Source organism: Cynocephalus volans, chromosome 10, assembly GCF_027409185.1.
Source record: "Cynocephalus volans isolate mCynVol1 chromosome 10, mCynVol1.pri, whole genome shotgun sequence".
Lineage (NCBI taxonomy): Eukaryota > Metazoa > Chordata > Mammalia > Dermoptera > Cynocephalidae > Cynocephalus > Cynocephalus volans.
In genome coordinates this window covers 14506240-14529574 of record NC_084469.1, presented here as the reverse complement: position 1 = coordinate 14529574, position 23335 = coordinate 14506240, and the positions used below count along the sequence as shown (strand labels likewise).

Sequence of the window (23335 nt, the reverse complement as noted above, 5' to 3'; positions counted from 1 at the left end):
TCGAATTGGATCAACCATGCTCGCAGTTTTCGCCACTGACGAAGGCTGTAGTAGCCTCCTGCCACCAATAGGTGGCACACGTTAAAGGCTCCGGGGGGCGGGCCGCCCGAGCACGCCTCTCGGTAGCCCTGTGGTCTCTCTCGGCTTCCGTTGAGCACCGGGCAAGATGGCAGCCTCCGAGACGGTTAGGCTACGGCTTCAATTTGACTACCCGCCGCCAGCTACCCCACACTGCACGGCCTTCTGGCTCCTGGTCGACTTGAACAGATGCCGAGTCGTCACGGATCTCATCAGTCTCATCCGTCAGCGCTTCGGCTTCAGTTCTGGGGCCCTCCTAGGCCTCTACCTGGAGGGGGGACTCTTGCCCCCTGCCGAAAGCGCGCGCCTGGTGAGAGACAACGACTGCCTCAGGTGCGCGCGGCGGATGGGCGGCGGGCCGGGGACGCGCCTGCGCACGCCCGGGGGCGCCTCCGGCCGCTGGACGGCGAGGGAGAGGGGGGCGGGGGATGGGGATGGGGTGGGGCTGTAAAAATGCTCGTTCGTGAACACGGGAGGTCCTGATGGGTGTAGTCGAGGATGGGGCTTAGGGCTGCATCCTTCCGTGGGATGCTTCGGATTGCGGGTGGACCAAAGTTAGAAAAACCCTGAGGCGTACGGGCAGGGCCAGTGTTTCTGAATTTCAGCCTTGATTTAGCAAGTCGTCAGGCAAGCCAGGCAGGGTGTTCCCTGCGCCTGGTGCAGGTGTGCCGGCGCATCTCACGGTCAGGTGCAGGTGACACCAGCAGACGGGGAGGAATCGTCATGTCTTCTTCATAACGTGCGGGTCGTCCAGCCTTAACTCTCCTGCGATATCCCCTGAGAATTCTGGTGGGTGTCATTCTGTATCGCAGCCAGGCATTTTGAGGTTCACTCAAGTAGGTGTTTGGGTCTTTTTGGTTTGTGAATTGGGAAACAAAATAATCTTAAATATGCTTTGGGAAATTTTAGAAAATGATATTGAGTATCTATGAGCGATTATATGTATTGCCTACATGTTATTGTCTCGATAAGTTGTTGAGATGTGATCACTCCAGTTCAGATTCCTATCTCGGACCAGTTTATGCGGGGCTTTTTTTTCTTTAAGCTTCAGCTACAGTGAAATTAATTCCAGAGTTGTGAACCAGGCTTGCCCTTTGTTGTTGAATATTCCTTTCCGCAGAGCATGTCAGATACATAAGATTTGTTCAGAATATTAGGAAATTTAATTTGGAACAATGACAATATCTTTGAGTGTCTCTCTTAAATCAGGAACGCTATGAAATATTAATAAGTAATGTTCAACTGTTTCAAATCACAAATTGAAATAGTCCAGATTTCAAAAAGAGTTCATTTTCTTTTTCATTGACTGCAAAACAGGTCTCTATTTTCTTTGCAATTCAGCGACTATTTAAATATTACAATTGTAAGGACTGCATCCCCTCCTATTAAGTTTACTTTCTGAACTGTCCCCTGTCTAACAAATTAATAACTTGCTGCTAGCTAGCTACAGTTATACTTCAGTTAATGAATCATCTGGGAATTGTATTTTTTATAATGAAGTTAATGTCAAAAACAAACAAAGCTGTTATTAGTAATAATTATAGCACAATGGCAGACAAATTCCAAAGTGTTTCAAGTGCACAATTGCATAAGGCAAGAAATGCCTCGGCAGTGCCTTCAGTGGTAAATTGGGCGTACTTTAAGAAAAAACTCAATTTGGAAAAATTTCGTTTTTGTCGTTTCATGCCCCCAATCATTCTGTCTGCCCCTGACACATCACTTTTCTTCAGAGCTATAGAAGAAAACATAGTCTCTGTTCTCAAAGACTGAGAACAATGTGGAGTAGACGCACATTACTAGTTTCATGTTTTATTTATTTTCTTCTTATGTGACGTAGGGATTTAGACTGAATAGTTAGATCAGGTTATACTGCTAAGTGCAGAAGATGGTTGAGAAAGGAGAGATCAGTGTGGAAAAATGGTCAGGGAATTCCGCAGTACCTTGAAGGATGGGTGGGAAATGTTGGATGGCCAAAGCATAGTTGTAGGGGCAAAAGCTGACCTGACTTGGTAAAGGGACAAGTCTGACCAGCAAAGGATTCTGTTGGGAGTGCTGGGGGTACTGAGAAAAGTCTAATGAACAAAGGTGGAGCCAGATTGTGAGAATCCTGAGAAGTATCCTTTGAGGCTCGGGAGGTACAACCACACTTGGGTGCCACCACCATTTCCTTATAGCCCATTCTCTTCAGCCCTGGGTATCCAACTTCTGCTCCCAGGCTGCTGACAGTGAGCTCCCAAAGGTAGTCTCCAACTCTGCTGGGAGGAAGAAGTACTCACATTTGCGTAGAGCCCTCTGTTTTAGTTTGCCAGGGCTGCTATAACAAAATACCACAGACTGGGTGGCTTAAACTACAAAAATTTGTTTCTCACAATTTGGAGGCTGAAAGTCCAAGATTAAGGTGTTGGCAGGTTTGGTTTCTTATGAGGCCTCTCTCATTGGTTTTTAGATGGCTTCCTTCTCTCGTGTGTCCTCAGATAGCTTTTCTCTGTGTGCATTCATCCCTCCTGTCTCTTTGTCCAAATTTCCTCCTTATAAAGACACCAGTCAGATTGGATTAGAACTCACCCTAATCACCTCATCTTAACTTTATCACTACTTTAAGGGTTCTATCTCCAAATACAGTTGCGTTGAGGTACTGGGAATTAGAGCTTCAACATAAAAATTTTAGGGGGACACAGTTCAGCCCATAACACCTGTCGAAGAGGGCTTCACAGAGGCCTGGCTGCAGCAACTGGTTTGGAGGCTGACCAGGTGGAGTGGAGAGCTCTCTATTGAGTCCTTCTGTAAGGAAACCAAGTGCATTCTCTCCTTCCTCACTCTTTTAATTCTCTATGGCATTTAATACTTGAGTAAATATTAGAGATGGATTCTCATTTCATATTGCTGTAGCTAGTGGCTCCTTGGATATCAAGTTAAGCCATGCTGAAATGTCTGTGTGGGCTGGCAATAGGAGTTAGGAGGACAGAGTGTCTGACCCACGCTGAGGATAATTTGATTTCCTGAAACCTTGAGTACCAGTGATAGTTGCCATTAAGGTTACCCAGCTTTGTAAAGCTCTAGGTCTCTTGACAATAAATATTGTAATGGTTTCTGGGATGGGCTATAAAATACTAAGAGCTGTTCTCATATACAAAGTGGCATGTTGTCTAATGCTCATGGGACAATAAAGTTAAGGCCTTGGCTACATTGATTTTTGGAATTTGTAGTCCCTTCCCGTTCTTTTATTTAAAAAAACCAAAAACAACAAAAAAACTTTGTTATCAAAATAGTCTTAAGTAAAATGTCCGCCATTTCTCTTGTCACATATTCTTCCCACCCCCTGCTCTCCAGAAGTATCCTTGGTTACGTTTGAGGTATATCTTTCCAGATCCTTTCCGTACATGGGCAAACATACATTTTAAATACAAATGTTATAACATACATTTGCACCTTGCTTTTCTACCCAACATATCATGGGTATCTTTCATTGTAGTATATACAGTAATGGGATGTACGTGATTCTTTTTATTTATTTATGTATTTATGTATGTATGTATTTTTTTATTTATTTTTGGCGGTTCAGCTTTGAGCCCTTGACCTTGGTGTTACAACACTGAGCTCTAACCCAGTGAACTAACTGGCCAGCCAGCATCATTCTTTTTAAATGCGACATAGAATTCCTTTGTCTGAGCATGTCATAATTTATTTAACCAACTCCTTATTAATGAACATTTTAGGTTGTTTCCTGTTTTTTCATTGTTACACAGTGCTTCAGTGAATTCTTTGTGTGTTTGGTCAGTGATCCAGTAGGATATTGTATTAGTCCATTTCTGTTGCTTATAAAAAAAATACTTGAAACTGGGTAGTTTATAAGAAAACAGAATGTATTGCTTACAGTTTCAGAGGCTAGGAAGTCCAAAGTCTGGAACACAGCTGGTGAAGGCTTTCTTTGGTGATGACTTCGGTGACGGCAGGGTATCACATTGCAAAAATGGCAGAACAGAGAGAACAAAGAGAGAGTGTAAGAGAGAGAGAGACACACACTCTCTCTTCTTTTAAAGCCCTCAGAAACACGCCTCTGACCACCATTTTTAATCCATGTACTATGGCAGTGTCCTGCAATCTAATCACCTCTTCAAGGCCCCACCCTTCAATTTACCATAATAGGATTTCCCACCCTATTAACAGTCACAATAGGGGTCAAATTTCTAACACATAAAACTTGGGGGACACAATTCAAACTTCAGTGAATTTTGGGGGGACATAATTCAATCCACTACAGATATATTCCTAGAAGAGATACCCCTTGATCAAAGAGAAGGTACATTTAAAAATTGATAGGTACCATCAAACTGGCCTCCAGAAGAGTTGTATAGGTCTGTATTTATGCCAACAATATGTGAATTACTTTTGTTCAGTAATATATGAGAGGTAGGAGAGGAGAGTGATAAAGAACTCAGGGACTGGAGTCATAACCCCTTGTTCTCATCTTGGCTTCACAATTCGGTTAACTGCATGCCCTTGGTCAAGTAACTTTACCTTTCTGGAGGGGATAATGCAGGCCACCATGAGCAGCAGACAGACAGGAGGGAGGCTGCAGGGAACATGTGGGACCCAAAAGAGATGAGGCTTCTCCCTTTCACCTTCCTTGTTGAATTTCATCTACAGTTGATGGGACAAGTTCATTAAAAACCCACCAACTTCTTCAGAGGACTAACAACATTTATTGTATTAATAAAAATTAGAACTAATGTTCGGATACTACTTGCTGTGAGCCAGGCGTGCTCTAAATACATAATAGCTCATTTGAGTACTGTAATTATCATTATCCCCATTTTTACAGATGAGAAATGCTGAGATAATGTTTTTTTAAAAGTTTAATTACAGTGGCAGATGAAAGGATTTGAACCCAGGCAATCACTTTGGCCTTGACAGGTAGTGGATGGGGGTTGCAAGGCGGGGCAGATGGGCTTGTCTGTATTTCTATATTACAAAATCCTAGAAGTAAAATTGCAGATTTAGAGTGAGGACCTGAATTTTGATAATACCACACAATTTGCCCTGTAAAGAGTTTAAATGACAAGTGGAGGGTCTGTTTTAAAAGTTTCTTGGAATCAAATCTCTTTTATCACTAATTACCTGTGTAATTCACTTCTGTTTGTACAAGGACTACAATCACTTTCTTTTGTAAAAGGACAGCCCCATTTTTTGTCCATTATCCAGGAAGAGAAATGCGGAACATTGCCAGGGGAAGTGTGTTTCCTGAAAGGAATGGTAACCAAGCACACCCAGGTGAACCATTTCGTGTTCTCTGGATGCATTTTGCCTCTCAATCTTAATATTTTCTAAATTGAAATTATTTTCTTGGGGAGCAGTATGATGATGTAGCTAGCTCCTGGGAAAGGCAGGGATCCTGCGTAAACTGGATGTAGCATAAACTGGATGCAGCACGTGCGTTCCAGCGATTTAATAAACCGCAGTGACTGAACAGAAAGTCTTGCAATCATTTTCAAAGTTTGGTGGAAAGTTTGGTCCTAATTGGGCGTCTAAGAATTGAAACTTGAATTATAGCATTGTTAGGACTAAAAACAAATTGATCAAAAATGTCAAGAAAAATCTGATATTCTGGAATTTCCCTGGTAGTTCTTACATTCATAGTATGCCAAACTAGCTGTTGCCAGTTTAAGAATTACTTCCTTGCTGTTAGATGCTGAGATCCCCAGCTGGGAACAAAGGGGAATATATTTTAATAACTTAAATCCCTGGTCATTCAGAGTTTTATTTCTTTCTTTATCCTACTCCTGATATCAGTAGTTCCTATTTTATCTTGATTTGTGTATGTCTGTATAGTTGTGTTTTCTGAAGAGTAGTTGAGGATTTTTTAAAAACTACCACATTGAGGTAAATCCACAGGATCAGTATGCCTTAAAAAAACTAAAGAATGCTTGTAATATATGCCCTTATCATTTACCAGTTGTACTTTATTTTCAAATATGATTGTCCTTCTCTTTCCCTGTCCCTGGTCACTAAAAATACTTGATGAAATATATAGCTGGATATAAATGCATTGTAAATATAAGGTGTGTTTTCAGCAAGCATTTGTGAGTGCCCATTATTTGCTCAGCATTGGGGATACTCTGTCAAGCCTTCCGTCATCAGACTGCACATATTGGGATTAACTGTCATCTGTTCGTGGAGGAACAAAATTGCTTTCTTCAGTAAAATAATTTTAGATGAAGTGTGTATTAGAGTTCTCCAGAGAAACAGAACCAACAGGACATACAGACAGAGAGACACACACACACACGCACGCACGCACGCACGCACGCACGCACGCACGCACGCACACGATTTATTATAAGGAATTGGCCTTTGCAATTGTGGAGGCTAAGAAGTCCCAAGGTCTGCAGTTGGTAAGGTGGAGACTCAGGAGAGCCAATGGTATAATTCTAGTCCAAGTTTGAATCTGAATACAGGAAAAGACTGATGTTCGAGCTTGAAGAGTCAGGCAGAGAGAATGAATTCTCCCTTACTCAGCCTTTTTGTTCTTTTGAGGACGTCAGCAAATTGAATAAAGCTCACTCACATTGCAGAAAGCAATCTGCTTTACTCAGTCTACCAACTTAAATGTTAATCTCATTCAGAAACACCCTCACAGACACACCTGGAATAGTGTCTAACCAAATATATTGGCACCCTATAGCCCAGTCAAGTTGACATAAAATTAACCATCACAAAGTGTCATGGAATTTTACAGATGGCTGTCACTACCCCAAAGAACATAAATTTTTTAGTATTTCCCTAAGTTTAAACAAAATAAAAATAAAATCTCATTTTTAAATAAGCAGCAAAACAAAAATGGATAATCAGCATTATCACCTTTTAGGGTAGGTAAAATACATATGGTGGAAAGATTGTGAGTTTGAAACTGAGGTTTGAATTACCTTTCTGCTAATTATCAGCTGTTGACCCTGGGCAAGTTACTTGTCTGAGCTGTAATATTGTGATCTGTAAAATGAGAGATACTTTGTGGTGGTGTTTAGATTAGAGAAAATATATAGAAAGTGGGATGCAGTAGATATTCAATAAATAAAACTAGCTATTTGAAATTTGACCATTAAGTAATGCTATATAGGCCATTTTGTCAAAGAGTCTTTTGTCCTTAAGTGATGTGACAGTTTTTCATTGACTGGTGATAGTGACAGTTTGCAAAGTCATTTCAGTACATAATCGCATCCTGAAGACATGCTTACGAATTGCTCACTCTAGCTTTCTCTCTTTTTCTCTTGACAGAGTTAAATTAGAAGAGAGAGGAGTTGCTGAGAATTCTGTGATGGTCAGTAATGGTGACGGTACTCATTTATCACCTAGAAAAGCAAAGAAGCGGGCATTTAAGTTAGAGGACAATGAAGAAATTGAACTAGGTTACAAATATTCAAAGAAACATTGGAAGAGGCAAGAGAATAATGCGAAGGCCTTGGATCTGGAACCAAAAGCTGTCACAGATCAGACTGTGAGGAAAAAAAACAAGAGAAAAAATAAAGCAATAGGCAGCGTAGTGGATGATGATGATGGAGAGACCAAAAGAAAATCACCAAAGAAAAAGGAGAAGTGTGAATATAAAAAAAAGGCCAAGAGCCCCAAGTCTCCTAAAGCACAGACAGTGAAAGAGTGGACCACCCAGAACTGTAGTCCTTCAAAACGATCTGCCAGAAGTAACCTTGTTAAAGCCAGGAGGAAAGGTGGTGTAGGCATTTGTCCAAAAGATAGTCCCAGTTCCTCTTCGGAGTCTGAGTCTTGTCATCAATCAACCAGTGATGGTCTCAGCAATGTCACTTTGGAGGTCAGAAATTCCTTAGAGAAAATAACAACTGAGTTATCAAAGGAAGGACCCTCTACAAAAAATACAACTGGAAACAAACAGGCTGCAAAAAGTGGCTTTAACCTTACCTCCAGCAAGAGCCAGATTACCAAAACATCATCTTCTGGTTCAGACTCTAGTTCAGAGTCAGAGGACCAATGCATGGTGTCAAAGAGCACCCCCAAGTGTGCTTCAGCTTTTTTAAAGACAGTAGGCCTCTTTGCAGGAAGAGGTTGTCCAGGTCCGGGGCGGTCATCGCAGACTCCAAGTGCTGCTGGATGGAAGCATTCTGACTCAGATGGTGGCAGACAGGCTCCTGGTCCTCCTCCCAATGTGTCTCTCCCCACTAGTGTAGGAAGAGGATGGGGTAGAGGAGAGGACCTTCTTTCTTGGAAGGGAGCTAGGGGTCGGGGCATGCGGGGGAGAGGTCGGGGACGAGGGCAAGCTGTTCCCTTTGTTTTAAATAGAAACACTGAATATATGAAGCAGCAGCAATTAAATGAGATGCTAACAAACTCATCAACTATTATCCAGGTAAGTATTATTTACTGTGCTTTTACTTCCTTTCCTTTCCCTGTGGAGTGTGTTTGGAGTTCATCTCATGGGTTCAAATTTTCTCACCAGTAATGAAGTCACGTGACTAATACTGTTTTTCAGAATCCAGTAGAGACACACAAGAAGGATTATAGTCTGTTACCACTGTTAGCAGCTGCCCCTCAAGTTGGAGAAAAGATTGCATTCAAGGTATATTTTAAAACAGCAACAATTACAACAGAAAAGGCTAATTCCCCTTTCAAATAAACTTATTTAGCAAGTCAGGTTAAATATATTTATAAAAGTCCTTCCCACTAGAACCTCACTGTTGTCACAGGTTCATGGTAGGGCCCCCAGACTGGTGGGGGTGGGCACCTCAACACTACATGTTTTTTGGGGGGTAGGAGGGAGGAGCCATGGGAATGTGAGAGTGTGAGAAGGCTGATGTATTTGTAGGTTTTTTCTTTCTTTTTTAGCTTTTGGAACTAACATCTGATTATTCTCCTGATGTCTCTGACTACAAGGTAAGGCTGTTTATTTAAAAATAATTAAGTTGTCAGTACATTAATAAAACAAATAAAAAAATAAAATAAAGTCATATTTAATACTATTACTATGGATAATATAGCTTATTAAAGGAAATAATGTCATAAAGTAAAAATGAGAACATTATCCAAATGTAAACTTTTTTTTTTTTTTTTTTGTCTGATAAACACTTTATTTTACCATCATTTGGGAAGATATTTGCTTTGGATATAGAATATTAGACTGACAGTTTTCTGTGAAGCACTGTAAAGATATCATCCCATTGTCTTTTGGCATGCACAGTTATAGATAACTTTTCTTTGGACCTGTGTGTATAATGTATCATTTTTTTCTCTTCATCTGAAGATTTTTCTCTTTATACCAGTTTTTGGGTATATGACTTTTTTTTTTTTTTTTAATTTATTGAATCAAAATTGATTATACATATTTTGGGGGTTGAACATTGAGATATGTTGATTAAATCAATATTACTAGCATATATATTGTTACAAATCATAATTATTCTTTATGCCCCTTGTCCAACCTCTCCCCTTCCCCCATTCTCTCCCCCTCCCCACTCTAATTGCCCTAGATTTCTTCTTTCCTTCTGAAAGAGTAATGGTTACTCTGTTAACTTGTTGCCTAGATGATCTGTCCAATGCTGAGAGATGTGATCAGTTCCCCCAATATTATCATAGAGCAGATGCTTCTTCTGTCACTCTAAAATGGGTTTTGTGGAAAGAGACATCCTCTTCTTTTCTTTGTTTCTGCTGGTGACCCTTCTTGTGTGAATGCATTGCAGTGGTTGGCAGACCATCTGCGTGGTGGCTGTGGCGTCTAGCCACTTTTGAAGCAGCCATGGTTATTGTGGCTGTGGTGGGCCACCCAAGTGGAGGTGCTGTTTTTGGCATGCTCCTTGGCACTGGCAGTATGCCTGGTTGTGGGGTGTGTTTGGTCCCCTTCTCCATGCCTCTGGTCCCTGGGCGGGCCCTAAGGTACTGGCGCCATGTGCCTGGTTTTGGCAGAGGGGTCCAGTCCCCTTCTCCATGTCCTGGGTCCCTGGTGGGCCCCTAGGTACTGGCACAGTGTGCCTGGTTGTGGGAGGAGGGTCCAGTCCCTTTCTCCATGCCTCGGGTACCCAGGTGGGCCCTGAGGTGCTGGCATTTTGTGCCTGGTGTGGGAGGAGTGTCCAGTCCCCTTCCTCATGCCTCTGAGCTGGGTGGGCCCCGAGGTGCTGGCACAGTGTCCCTGGTTGTGGGAGAGAGGTCCAGTCTCCTTCTCCTTGCCTCGGGTCCCTGGGTGGGCCCCGAGGTACTGATGTGGTGTGCTGTGTTGTGGGAGGAGGGTCTCGTTCCTGGCTTCATGCCTTGGGTCACTGGGTGGGACCCAAGGCACTTGCTTGGTGTGCCTGGTTGTGGGAGGGTGGTCCAGTCCCCTTCTCCATGCCCTGGGACTGTGGGCGGGCCCTGAGGCGCTGGCTTGGTGTACCTGGTTGTGGGAGAGAGGTCCCGTCCCCTTCTCCATGCCTCAGGTCCCCAGGTAGGCTCTGAGGCACTGGTGCAGTGCACCTGGTTATGTGAGAGAGGTCCAGTCCCCTTCTCCATGCCTCAGGTCCCTGGGCAGGCCCTGAGGCACTGGTGCAGTGTGCCTGGTTATGGGAGAGAGGTCCAGTCCCCTTCTCCATGCCCTGGGTCCCCGGGTGGGCTCCGAGGTGCCGGCATGTTGTGCCTGGTTGTGGGAGGGTTGTCTGGTCTACAACTCCATACCCCGGGTCCCTGGGGGAGCCCCAAGGCGCTGGCTCAGTGTGCCTGGTTGTGGGAGAGAGGTCTGGTCCCCTTCTCCTTGCCTTGGGTCCCCAGGCAGGCCCCAAGGTGCTGGCGTGGTGTGCCTGGTTCTGGGAGGGGGGTCTAGTCCCCTTCTCCATGCTCAGGTCCCCAGGCTGGCCCTGAGGCACTGGTGCAGCTTGCCTGGAAGTGGGAGTGGGGTCCAGTCCCCAGATCCAAGCTGCCAGTTCCCAGGCAGGCCCCAAGGTGCTGGTGGTGTGCCTGGGCCAGATCTAATTTTTTGTCCTTTGCTTCTAACACAGGGGAACTTCCTGTGGGAACCAGTACTTGAGCTGTGTGGTTATTTAAATAGCTACTTTGCTGCTGTTTCCCTAGGGAAGGCTTTTTGTGCAGCTCAGGGTTTAATGGTTGACCTTATAGGTACTTCTGGCTCTCCAGAGACCTGGTGGATCTGTGTTCTGTAGAATCTCTGATCTGGGCCTGAGTCTTTTCATCAAACTACACCCCTTGTAATCCTATATTCCTGACCAGTCTCCTCTGAGTGGCCCTGCGCTGATTGGGGGGCAGATCAGCTGTCCTTGCTGTGTCCCATTGTTACCCCAGTGGGCCGTCTCCTCCACCGCCCTCCTCCACCGCCCGTGCTGCAAACACTTCCCATGGGACGGGCCTTACGCCGGTCCCTTGCGATGACTCACCGGCCTCTGAGTGGCTCCTATTTTCTGGTTGTTGTGGCTCCTCACTCTTGCGTGGGTCCACGTGAACCCTATTAGTGGTCTTGCTGTCCTGGGGACCACCAAGGCTCTCCTCTCCCCTGCCGCCTCCAAGCAACTCCATCTGAAGGGCACAGCTGCAGCTTCTGCCGGCTCCTGCTCCATGTGCTCAGCAGTGGCAGCCTTAAAGCAGCCGCGGCCCAAAATGCTCAGAGCAGCTTTTTCTTTCTCTTATCATGGCTTCTTCCACCTTCATGATCTCTGTAGGTCTCTCCTCCTCGTCCCCTGAGCTCCCGCGGCCCTGGCTTGGCTGATGTTACATTTTTATCCTTGTAAATTTGGTTGATTTGTGGGAGAGAGTGGCGCTGCGGTCCGTCTATTTTGCCATCTTGATTGGATCCTCCGAATGTAAACTTTTTAGTGGATTAACTGTGAAGTCTCCCAGTGTTATTTTCCTTACAGTTGGGAATAATATAGAATGAGAATGATGAGTTTAATTTTTTTAGTTATTTTTTTCTAATCAGCTTAGACATACACACTTATCTGAATTTCTATTCCCTCATGGTCCTGGTTTTTTTTTTTTTTGAAAGAAAATAATAAATAGTTCTTAGCCAGAAAATTTTATTATTTTCATCTGGAATCTATTTGATATATTTGTGAATTACTACTGGTTTTTATGGTCTAATACAAGCTTTTTCACAGTTCAGTAAAAGCTTGATTCAGTGAGATCACAGAATTACAGGTTTCCTTTTCTTTTTCACTCAAAATTTTGTTGAAAATGTTAAAATGAGTACTTTCTTATTTCAATGTAATATACAGAATATAAGTCCTTTTTTAAAGGTAATAGTTGGTAATGTTAATATAAACAAAGTACAAGGGAATGTGATTTAATCTGGATTAATGCCTTGGAAGACTTTTTAAATCTTCATGAGAATGTGTCCTCAAAAACAGGCTAGGAGAAGAATCAGTTAATGAAAAGATCTGGTAGGTTAGTTCTGGGTAATTGAAGTTTTATATTTTTCATCTTCTTAGTCACTTAATATCTCCTGTAGATGAGGTGACAATATAATTTGCCATCTAAATCAGGATACTTGTGAGTGAAAGGGTGTGGTACTAATAATTGTGCTAGAAGGAAAGATGTATGTGGACCTGTGTTGGGCAGACCGGGATGTTTCATCACTTTACAATAGATTTTTAATTCTGTGATATGTGAGGAAATGGAAATGAATACTAAGTTGATACATCCCACAACTTCTAGAGATTGTAATTCTAGATGATACTGACTTTTTAAATTGCATATTATATAGGCATTATTAATTATAGTTATTACCTTGGAAGGCTTTGGGCTTACTTTAGTTCCCAATATTTTTTGAAGGCTTTTGAAATTGCTTTCAAAACCATTTTGAGCATGAAAATTGGTCCCACTTTTTTTTTTTTTTTAATTTTATTTTGTCGATATACATTGTGGTTGATTATTGTTGCCCCTTACCAAAACCTCCCTCCCTCCACCCTCTCCTCCCTCCTCCCCAACAATGTCCTTTCTGTTTGCTTGTCGTATCAACTTCAAGTAATTGTAGTTGTTATATCTTCTCCCCTCCCCCCCCCCCCGGTTTTGTGTGTGTGTGTGTGTGTGTGTGTGTGTGTGTGTGTGTGTGTGTGTGTGTGTGTGTGTGTGAATTTATATATTAACTTTTAGCTCCCACCAATAAGTGAGAACATGTGATATTTCTCTTTCTGTGCCTGACTTGTTTCACTTAATATAATTCTCTCAAGGTCCATCCATGTTGTTGCAAATGTCAGTATTTCGTTCGTTTTTATAGCTGAGTAGTATTCCATTGTGTAGATGTACCACATTTTCTGTATCCACTCATCCGATGATGGACATGGTCCCACTTTTTTACTTTGACCTCAAATGCCATTATCCATCTTGATCATACAGGAATCTATTTTATGTTTGTGAATTATTATTGGTTATTATGGTCTAATATGGTTTCTTTTGTGTTATCAGTTAACCACAGGTAGTTCACAAATATCATCCTTGTAATTTACTAACTTAACATCTCTTTAAGTAGGTATTCAAATATTTGAAGAATAAAAAATATCTAGGACTTCATATTGGCATATGAGCTTTATTCATTAAGCTTGTCTCCAAAAGTCGAATCTGTCCTCAAAGAATGTAGTGCCCGTGCTCCTGACCCCTATAGAGTCTGGTTTTAAAAACACTGTTGACTGAGCTCAGAAATCCTGGGGAGAAGCAGGAGGAACTGATTGGCTGGCCTCAGCATGTACCACGAAGGCTGCCATTGGTCTCACCATTGCCACATGCCCAGGCCAATACGTCCTCTTGATGCATGTGAAACCCAGCTCCCAATGCGGGAGACCTGGGAGGGGGTCGTGATCACCTTCTTAGCAGGGCTCTAACAGCGTTAGGAACTGAAGCAGCACCATGAGGATATGTGTAGTCTCTCCCGATGAATGCCATGATGGTCTGCCCTCATTTCATTATATCATTCTAGCTTGTTTTTTCCTCCTTTTCTCTTATTCAGTCACTTTTGGTGACCTAGTGTAATCTTTACTTTTCTTCAAGTTCTTTAGATCAGTGTCTGCCATTTATCATTTAAATGTATCTATTTTGGGGCTGGCCGGTTAGCTCAGTTGGTTGGAGTACAGCCTTATAAACCCAAGGTCACAGGTTCAGATCCGCGAACCGGCCAGCCACAAAAATAAAACAAACAAGCAAATCAAAAAAAATTAAATGTATCTATTTTGCCTCTGAAGATATTTCCATATATTCACATAGAATGTTTATCAGTACACGTATTTGTTTTTATTTCTCCTACCAGTTGATTTATTTAAAAAAATTTTTGTTGGGATAAAATTCGCATAACATAAAATTCACCATTTTAACCATTTTGAAGTCTGCAATTCTGTGGTTTTTAGTATATTTACAATGTTTTATATGTTGATTTTTGACTTGAACTTTTATTTTTGAAAGGAAGGAAAAATATTAAGCCACAATCCAGAGACCCAGCAAGTAGATATAGAAATTCTTTCATCCTTACCTGGTGAGTCTGTTGTCATGGGTAAACACCCTCAGGGTCCTTGTCTATTGTCTGTGCTAGTAGAAATGCAAAAGACAGTGATCTGAGCATTTAATTCAAAGGAGTTTTATTGTGGGTCGTGTAATACAGAAGCAAGGTCAGTCTCATGACCTATATACCAAGCTCTCTGAGCAGGCGAGAGTTACAGTTTTTTAAGGGTCTAGCTATGGGAACTCCTACATATTCAGCAAGGGCTGGTTTATTTCTGTACATATCCAAGTGGGGATGAGCAAACATGCAGTTCAGTGTCATATATGTTACATGCACTCCATGTTCTCTTGGGGTTGGAGTTTAAGCATTAAAATGAAAGGGTGTCGGGCTTATGCCATCAAAAGGTGAAATTAGGGACAGAGTTGAGACTTGTGCATAAACTCCCTGATCTGGCCCAAATCTGTTAAGACTAATTGGGGTTTTGCCCTCCATTGTTATCACTGGGAGGCTGGCTTGCCCAATCAGTTGTAGAATGAAAGGGAGGAAAGGAGGAAGACTTGTTAGAGAGAGGGAGGAATAAAGGGGAGGTCTTAATCAAAAGGAGTGGGGGTTGGAACTCTCAAGTCTTTTAGAAAAGAATTTGAAAATTTAGGCTCTTCCTGTCTGTAGTGGTTTCCAAATAGCTTTTACATACAGGAGTTGTTCTCTTCATTGGCTTCCACTTAACTGGCCTCTACAATTAACGGGCGCTCTCCACTACCTCTGTCAGCACACTGCAGCCCCGGGGGCATGTTACTAGTTGGATTATATGTCTACTAAGAGATTTTGAAATCATTCCCACAGCTGTTGGGCCAGTTGTGCTTATTACTGTAATTACGTAAGTTCATAAAAGATTATACGAACTGGTGAAAATTGATTGCAAAAAGAATTATTTCTAGGAAACCTACACTGAGTGCTGATTCAGAAACATTACTAAAAAAATGGTTATTAAGTTATATTGATCAACTATAAAAGATTGGGAGAAATGCTGTAAAAATCTTGGAAGATTCTGCACTCAAATTGCCTCGCAAATTTTTGCATTCTTGCCTCATTTTAAAAAACCCAAAACTGAAAATTGTGAAAATTGCAGACGATACATAGGGGTATGGTTTATAAAAGAAAGACGACTCTATTCAGTGAACTCATAAGACCAAATCAGCTCTATTTCAAAAGACTAGTAAATGAAAACACTTTTGTGTATTAAGTAAAAATGTCTAAGGGTGTGTGTACACAGACACTCTCACTTTTTTTGTTGTTGTTGTTGCCTAGCTTGTACAGGGATCTGAACCCTTGACCTTGGTGTTACCAGCACCATGTTCTCCCAAGTGATCTAACTGGACAGCCCTCACATTATTTTAAGTGGTTTCCTGCTTTATCCCTGATTAACCCTACCTGTTATTGGTTCTGAAAACCTAGAATAAGAGGGCTTTTACTGTGTATAGCTTCACTTGGGATGTGTTGCAGGGGTCCCTGGCCAGAGAGTAGGGGACATTCCTTTTCCTTTAGACCCTAAAGCAATTAATTGTTTTCTGTTTGTCTTAAATAAGGTAGATAGTAAAAGATTCAAAACTCCCAGAAGCAGAAATCAGTCAAAAGGGTTTTTCAATAAAGTCCCTTTGCTATATTAAGTAAATGATTAGATAGAAACTTACACTGGTTTTCCCGCTTTCTTCTGGTGAGGTTTCATTTGTAGAAATCCCCCTTCTTAGAAATGGTAGACAGAGAAGTTTGTCCATGGTCAAATTCCATGGACACAGCCTGATCACTCCTTGTCAGATGGTTGACAGTGATGACATTCAGTTAGAACTTTTCTTCTTTGGGGCATCAGGAAATGACTTTATCCGTTCTCTAATAGAAATACAGGTAGTCTTTGATTTGCATGGTTCTGATATACATGAACTTTAGTTACCATGGTTTAGTTAAATAAAACCAGTACCCCCAACAACACTGGGTATGTTAACTACGAGTAATTGTAGACATACTGCTAGCTCTTCAGTCCACAGATCATTATATAAATAGCAGATGTGTGTCATGATCAGTGACCAGTCATGTTCCTTCTTTCAAAGTATGTCAGTGATTGGTCACTGTGCATCTATTATTCGGTTCACATACAGACAGCAAAGCATATAGTTGTGCTGCCTCCTTGTCTCTCAGTGAAAAATCCACATGACATTTTACAAAAATAGGTAATTGAAATAGGGAATTGGCCAATAAAGATGAAAGCACAGCAAAGAGACAAAAAGTATTAATGCTGAAAGTGCCATCCAAATTGAATTTAAGTGGAGTTGTAGAGGAAATAGCTAATCATGGGACTGTTGATGCTGCTGTTTATGTGAACTTACTGACATAAATGAGGAAAGTGGTTGTGATGAAAAGGAGGAAAACGTCCGAGAAGTGACACCAGCAATAAACTTCACAAAGTAAAACAAGGAAACTGTCAGAGCTATTTCATGATATTAGGAGCTCAAGGAATAAATGCTGAAAGCTGATCCAAATTTAGAAAGGAGTATGACAACTCTGCAAGGCATAGAAAAGATGCTCATGTTGTGTAGTACGTTGTACAAGAAGGCAAGCTCTGTTCAAACTACCCTTGAGAAATTTCTTACAAAGAAATAAAACACTTTAATTCTCAGTGTTCGTAATGTTTTAAATTACAGTATACTACATAAATACTAGTTTTATTATTTTTTTGTTTTCCTATAAAGATTTTTAAAGTTTTGATAAAAAATTTTAAAGACTGTTAGACAGTCAAAAGCTTCCTTATTGATTAGTAAGATTATTTCGCATGGTTGCAGATTGCATAGTCATTTTTCTGATTCCATACTACTGTGCAAAGCGAGGACTGCCTGTAGTACCAAGCAGGAAGTACATGTGACAGAGCAGCATGTCATGTTACCTTTCCTTATCGAAACATAAATGATCTTTTGGGATTGTCTGTGGCTCCCCATTCCATTCTGGGAGTACTAGTGACAGTTCATCAAGGTCATTGCTTTCTGATGAAGAAAAGATAGTCTCTGACAAAAGGCCAAGAGGTCCCCCCTGTTGCTGGCACGGGGTTTTCTGCTTATCTGTTACTGAGCCCTCCATGCTTTCATGTGCATGGCCATCCTTCACATCAGTTGACTGTGGCTGTTTTCCTAATGATATAAATTCCCCATAGAAGAACATTTTAACTGTTGAGAAATGACTTATTGTCTTTCCTCCCTATCTTCTGGTTTCAGCCTTGAAAGAACCTGGGAAATTTGACTTGGTTTATCACAACGAAAATGGAACTGAGGTCGTGGAATATGCTGTGATGCAGGAGAGGAGGGTAGGTACACTTCTCTTCTTGTGTTGCTTGGTCATATATTCTCTCTCAACTGATTACTTGGGGTCTGGAAAGTGACATTGTAGCTTCCTGAGCTGCCGATATTAAAACCAGAAAGGATCTAGGCTCTGGGAGAATCTGGTCTTCCTATGGAGTGGCAATAACAATGCCAAGTGCCAAATCAAGGTGCCATCTTGGGCCTCAACCAATGTGACAAGATGCACAAGGTACCAGCTTTTGTTGAAGAGTGTAAATTTGCTTAAAATTATAGTTTTATAAGAATTCTAGTAGAAAAAAGTAGTGTATTTTAAAACCTTTTACTGGCATATACATTCAGAGAAGTATAAGTGTATGTATAGCTTGAACAATTTTCACAAGCGAACCGTGTAACCAGATCCAGATCAAGAAACAGAATATTGCCAGCCCCCCCCAGAAGCCTCCATCATGTTCCCTTGCAGTCACTACTGCCCCCCAAGTGTTATCACAATTCTGACCTAGAACAGTATAGGTGGTTTTAAAGAATGACATAAAATGATGACTCTGTCCTTTGATTTTGTTTAAATCCTTAAATTGCCATCTTAAGAAGTATATAGTTTAACCTTTTTAGGCAGCCAGACTGCTGAAGATGCTGGCAGTGGCTGGCTTGTTAGGCTACGGTAGAAATAAAGTAAATAGAATTTATATTTATGAAAATGCTCTCAAAGTATTTATATTTGGAATGTTATGGATATTATTCTGTAAGTTTCAATACTGCAAACTCATATTCTGTCTGAGGTATAAACTTTTAGAAACCCTAACCAGATTATATGTTTTACTTTGTCTTTAAGGTATGTGACACTCTTAGGGATTTATTCCAACAGCAATTTTTAGGAACTGTGGCAGGATGAGCAGATTTGGCCCAGTCTCCTGTATTCTTTTGTTTGCAAAACATGTATCCCCGCTTTTTTGTTGAAATGTATTCCTGGAAACTGCATTAGAAAATTAACTCTTGGAGGCTTTCGTGTCTATGCCCTATTAAACAGAAGCCCAAAGTAGAATAGAAAGCCTGTAATTACACTTTTTTGACACTAGATGGCCCTCATTATTCATCCATATGGCCAAGTGTTGGCGTTTGCTTTCTCTTGGTAAGCTGTAAAAGTTCCTATTTTTAGGTAGCATAGGCTAAGAACTACAGAGCTGCACAAAAGGACACCATCAGACTAGTGACACCCATCTGGACCACATCATCTGGCTTCCAAGAGGTCACCTTCAAGTTGCTAGTCCACGGGGCAAATTCTGACAATCTTGTAACCAGCTACTCTCTCTTCCAACCCCCTGTAATTTCTGTTCTAAATCAAAGAAATATTTCAAAGATGAAATATTTTTAATATAAAATTTAGCTACATTTTAGGTAAATGAGTTCTTGTACGATAATTGAACTCAATTTCTAGGACTCGAATTATTCTAGTTCTTCAGCCATTCTGCACAAATAGAAATTTACTTGACTAAAATTTTTCACTTACTATGAAACCTCAAAATGAAGTGTCTAAACTGAGTATTTTGTATTTTTCCTCAGATCACTGTTTTTTGGAGGGAGTTGATTGATCCAAGATTGATTATTGAATCTCCGAGTAAAACATCGAGTAGAGAACTTGTCTGAGCGTGATGCCTCCACCTCATAGTTTATAAATGTCTTGTTTGTGAAAGTGACTATAACCTGACCTTTAAAACAAAAAAAAAGGGGTTGAAAATTGCATGGATTTTTTGTTATCTTCACTTTACCGCATAGGAAAAAAATCTACCTCATCATTTAAAATAACATGGGTGTTGGTTTTGTAGATCTTTTTTTTTTTTTTCAGGTTTAATTTCAGTTAACAAATTTAAAACATGACATTCCCTGAAGGCATTGTTACATATTAGTATATATGGTTTCTTCTCTTTTTAAAATTTTTTTGGCCATCAAGTAGCAATCGTCAGTTGGAATTTATAATACCAGGTACAAAAATGTGCTGCATATCTTGTCTCAATTATTAAGTAACATTTTAAAACAGTAAAGCATGTTACTTGACCTAATTTTTTGACATTTGAGTTGATCCATTAAATGTGGAACATCTCACAAACTTCACGTATTTTATATTTGCAAAAGAGTTAACAGGTGGTTGGATTTGTTCCAGGCAGTGAGTTAAGGAATCCTTTCACATTTTTTCCAACTTTAAAACTAAGGATTTTCAGGGTCCTGTGTAGAGCAGTGGAAATAAGATCCCACGTGTGTGCCTGGAGGATAACTGGTGTTCCACCTGGGTGAGAACATTTGCTGTGAGCTTCAGGCCAGGGGATGTGTTATCTTGCGACGTGATGCCAAGAACCTGGCTGAGCATACTTGGAGTGAGGATCTTGAACAGAATCTCCTTTTCTGTTGTTATTCTTTACAAAGCTAAAATGGCTAAATATATACTGTGGAAATTGCTTTCTTTTAACAAAAGATCAGATTCCTCCTTCAGTTTTGCAAATTTTTGAATAAAATCATATTGAACTAAATGTCCATACTGAGTCATCATGTTTAGTTGAGTATTGGGAATCGTTATCTTATTTAACAATAATGCGAGAGATTATAATTTCCGGTAAAAAGAAGTTTTGCTGTGACTGACAAGTCTGGTGTTGCAGAATTTGGACCAGTGGAGCTCATCGGGTCCAGGAGCCATTGGACCAATGAAGATGCTGTCCAATTTTAATTTGCATGAAGCACATGTGTATCAAAATGTGGATTTATTGATGTGTAATGAGAAGTACTCCTCCAGAGAGAGGGAGATTAACATGACTGGTGGGATCTCGGGACTGGGGTTCTTTGTAGCACACTTTCTTCCCAGGGTTTGGAAAACAAATTAAGATAACTAGTAAACATTGACAAAGGGAAGTGTTGACTTCGGGGCATGTTTTCTTCAGATTGTAATCAGCTTATGAGTCACTTCTTTCCTCTGTAGTGGTGTTTTTCAAGCAATGAATAGAGTCTACTAGAAAGGTCATGAAATCAGTTTAGGGGGCCATGACCAGCTTTTTGAAGAATAGAATAGAATAGAAAAAGAAAAAGTGCATCACATCCAGTGAATTTAAGTTTGCTTTGTGAAACTTTTGTCTCATTTACATATAGCCATATAGTAAATTAATTTGTGTAGTAGATCACCATGTAAAATATAAATGTATTTCTTACTGCTTAGAATCAGGGATATAACTGTTACGTTATACTCAGAGTTGGGAAGGCTAAACAGTACCATTCACCGTGAGTGAGAGAGAGGAGGGAGATGAAAGTGAAGACACCAAGCAGGAAGTGCATGCCAGGGGCTAAACCTTTGCCTCACCGCTCTGGGACTGGCGGTCCAGAAGCACTCTTCTAGGTGAGGATGGTAGGAGGTTCTCAAATATCAGCTCTTATTATGATAGGATTATTCCCTCTCAACCCAATGTTGAATAACATTCCAAAGACCATGTACTAGCAGAGGGGTGACAACTAGCCAGCCTAGTGTCACTTTAGAGTTGTATTCTGTTTCCCCAGGATGTTTTGGTGGCTGTCTCTAAAGTGGCTCTCCAGGCCTCGAATGGAAGCAGCGATAGGTTCCCTGCCTCACCTTTCCCCCCTGCTGCCATCGTCCTTAGGAACATGAACCTGACTTAGTACCTTTCTGCCCCTGGGACTCAGTTTTGTCCACCTTCAGATTGTCCACTCACTATTACATCCTAAAGTGCTTTAACTGTATGAAAAGGCTCTGACCCTGACTTGATTGGTTCAATATCCCACTAGCTATTTTTTTCCTTCCTGTGAAGCCTCAGGCTCTCCAGCTCCATCCATATACTGATGTGATTGGTCTCTTTTTGCTGTCCTCATCTTGGACACCGTGGTGGTAACTTAATTAATTACCTGTTAACTGTTTTTTTAGCTACTTCCAAACCTGGATTGGTTGGATCATTCATTCTCTACTCAACTGTTCTGAAGGGATGACATCACAAAAACTCTTCACAGGTACAAGAACTAGCCCACTCAAAATGTGGGTACTATTTGGTTGTAATTTTCTACTTTATAACTAAAAGCAGCTGTTGCAGACTTTTTCTGAAAGCCTATACCTTCTTCCCCCCATGTCAAGTTGACCTCCTCTTGCCCTTACAAATCAGGACTGACAGGAACACACACCTCTCCTTTGCTCCCCTCCCTTCGCTGTAATGACTGTACTGATCTGGTTTTCTTTCTGGTTGACTGTTCACAGCTCTTGCATGCAGGGCCTACTGTATCCGTCTAGGTTCCATCAGGAGAGAGAAACCAGATAGTAATTCAAACAGGAAACATTTGATATAAAGGATTACTAACTCTGACAGGGATTGGAGTAATGGGGGACTGGCTAGTAAGAAAAAAAGATCTCTAAAGAATGTAGGAATAGTAGATAAAAGAAGCAGCCACTACCCCTGGGGCTGAGCCAGAGACCCCAGGAAGAACCCCCAAACCTCCACCCCCAGGCTGTGATCAGACTTTGCTGGCAGGGCATGGCTATACCTCACTGAAGGGCAAAGAAGTTGCCATGATGCTGCATTAGCAGAACTTGCTAGAAACCTGCCATCTCGACATATTTAATTAGGCAATATTTTAAAATTACATTTGTTAATATTGCCAAATATCTGATCTCTTCAGGAAAGTCTTTTAAGTACTGGGAAGTCATCAGTTCGCTATGGCAGATAGAAATTTTCCACAATTTGAATTTTTGCTTGGAAGCTCAAATTTTTTCATTGCTAACAAATACTGTCAGTGGTTCTCCTTGAAGTGAGAGGCTCACTTTGTTTATTGCCAAGAAAATGTCTGCCATTACCCAAGTCTGAATGACCACAGTTTTCTGTCAATAATTATTTCAAGGAAAAATGGTATTGTATGAAAAATGGAGACAGTTCAGCTCACAATTCAGTCGCATAAGTGCTCTTCCTTGAGCCAACCATTGTACTGTGGTATGTAGCAGCAGTGCTGGGTGTGTACTTCAGAAGGTGTGTCTTTAAGGGTCATGACTTAATAACAATAATTGTTACTACTCTATCAAAGACATTAAGTGCACCTGGCTTTCCCCATTACTGTGAGTGCATGGCCCAGGGGTGCTGCTGGCTAGGTTTGTGCTGACGTGCAGCAGTTTATTGCTTATCGCTACTGCACTGTCATTGCAAACATGTACACTATGAATCTTAATAGTTTTGACATGGACTCCCTAAAAGGGTCTTGAGGACCTGCAAGAGTCCACAGACCATACTGAGAAAACTGCTGACACAGTAGAAAGAAAGTCGTTTTTTTTTTTTTTCTGTTTTTAAAGATGACCGGTAAGGGGATCTTAACCCTTGAGTTGGTGTTGTCAGCACCACGCTCTCCCAAGTGAGCCACAGGCCAGCCCTATATAGGGATCCAAACCCGTGGCCTTGATGTTATCAGCACCACACTCTCCCAAGTGAGCCACAGGCTGGCCCGGAAAGGAAGTTTTGGAATC

General features: G+C 41.2%; 1 protein-coding gene across 1 annotated transcript; it reads left to right on the top strand.

The window, feature by feature from the left end:
* Positions 1 to 160: 160 nt before the first annotated feature.
* COIL (coilin) lies at positions 161 to 20366 on the top strand. Its single transcript, XM_063111830.1, has 7 exons — positions 161 to 411; positions 7351 to 8452; positions 8576 to 8662; positions 8929 to 8976; positions 14467 to 14536; positions 17764 to 17852; positions 19405 to 20366. Exons 1-7 carry the CDS (start codon positions 167 to 169, stop codon positions 19486 to 19488), a joined length of 1725 nt encoding a protein of 574 aa, XP_062967900.1. The 5' UTR covers positions 161 to 166; the 3' UTR covers positions 19489 to 20366.
* Positions 20367 to 23335: the final 2969 nt, after the last annotated feature.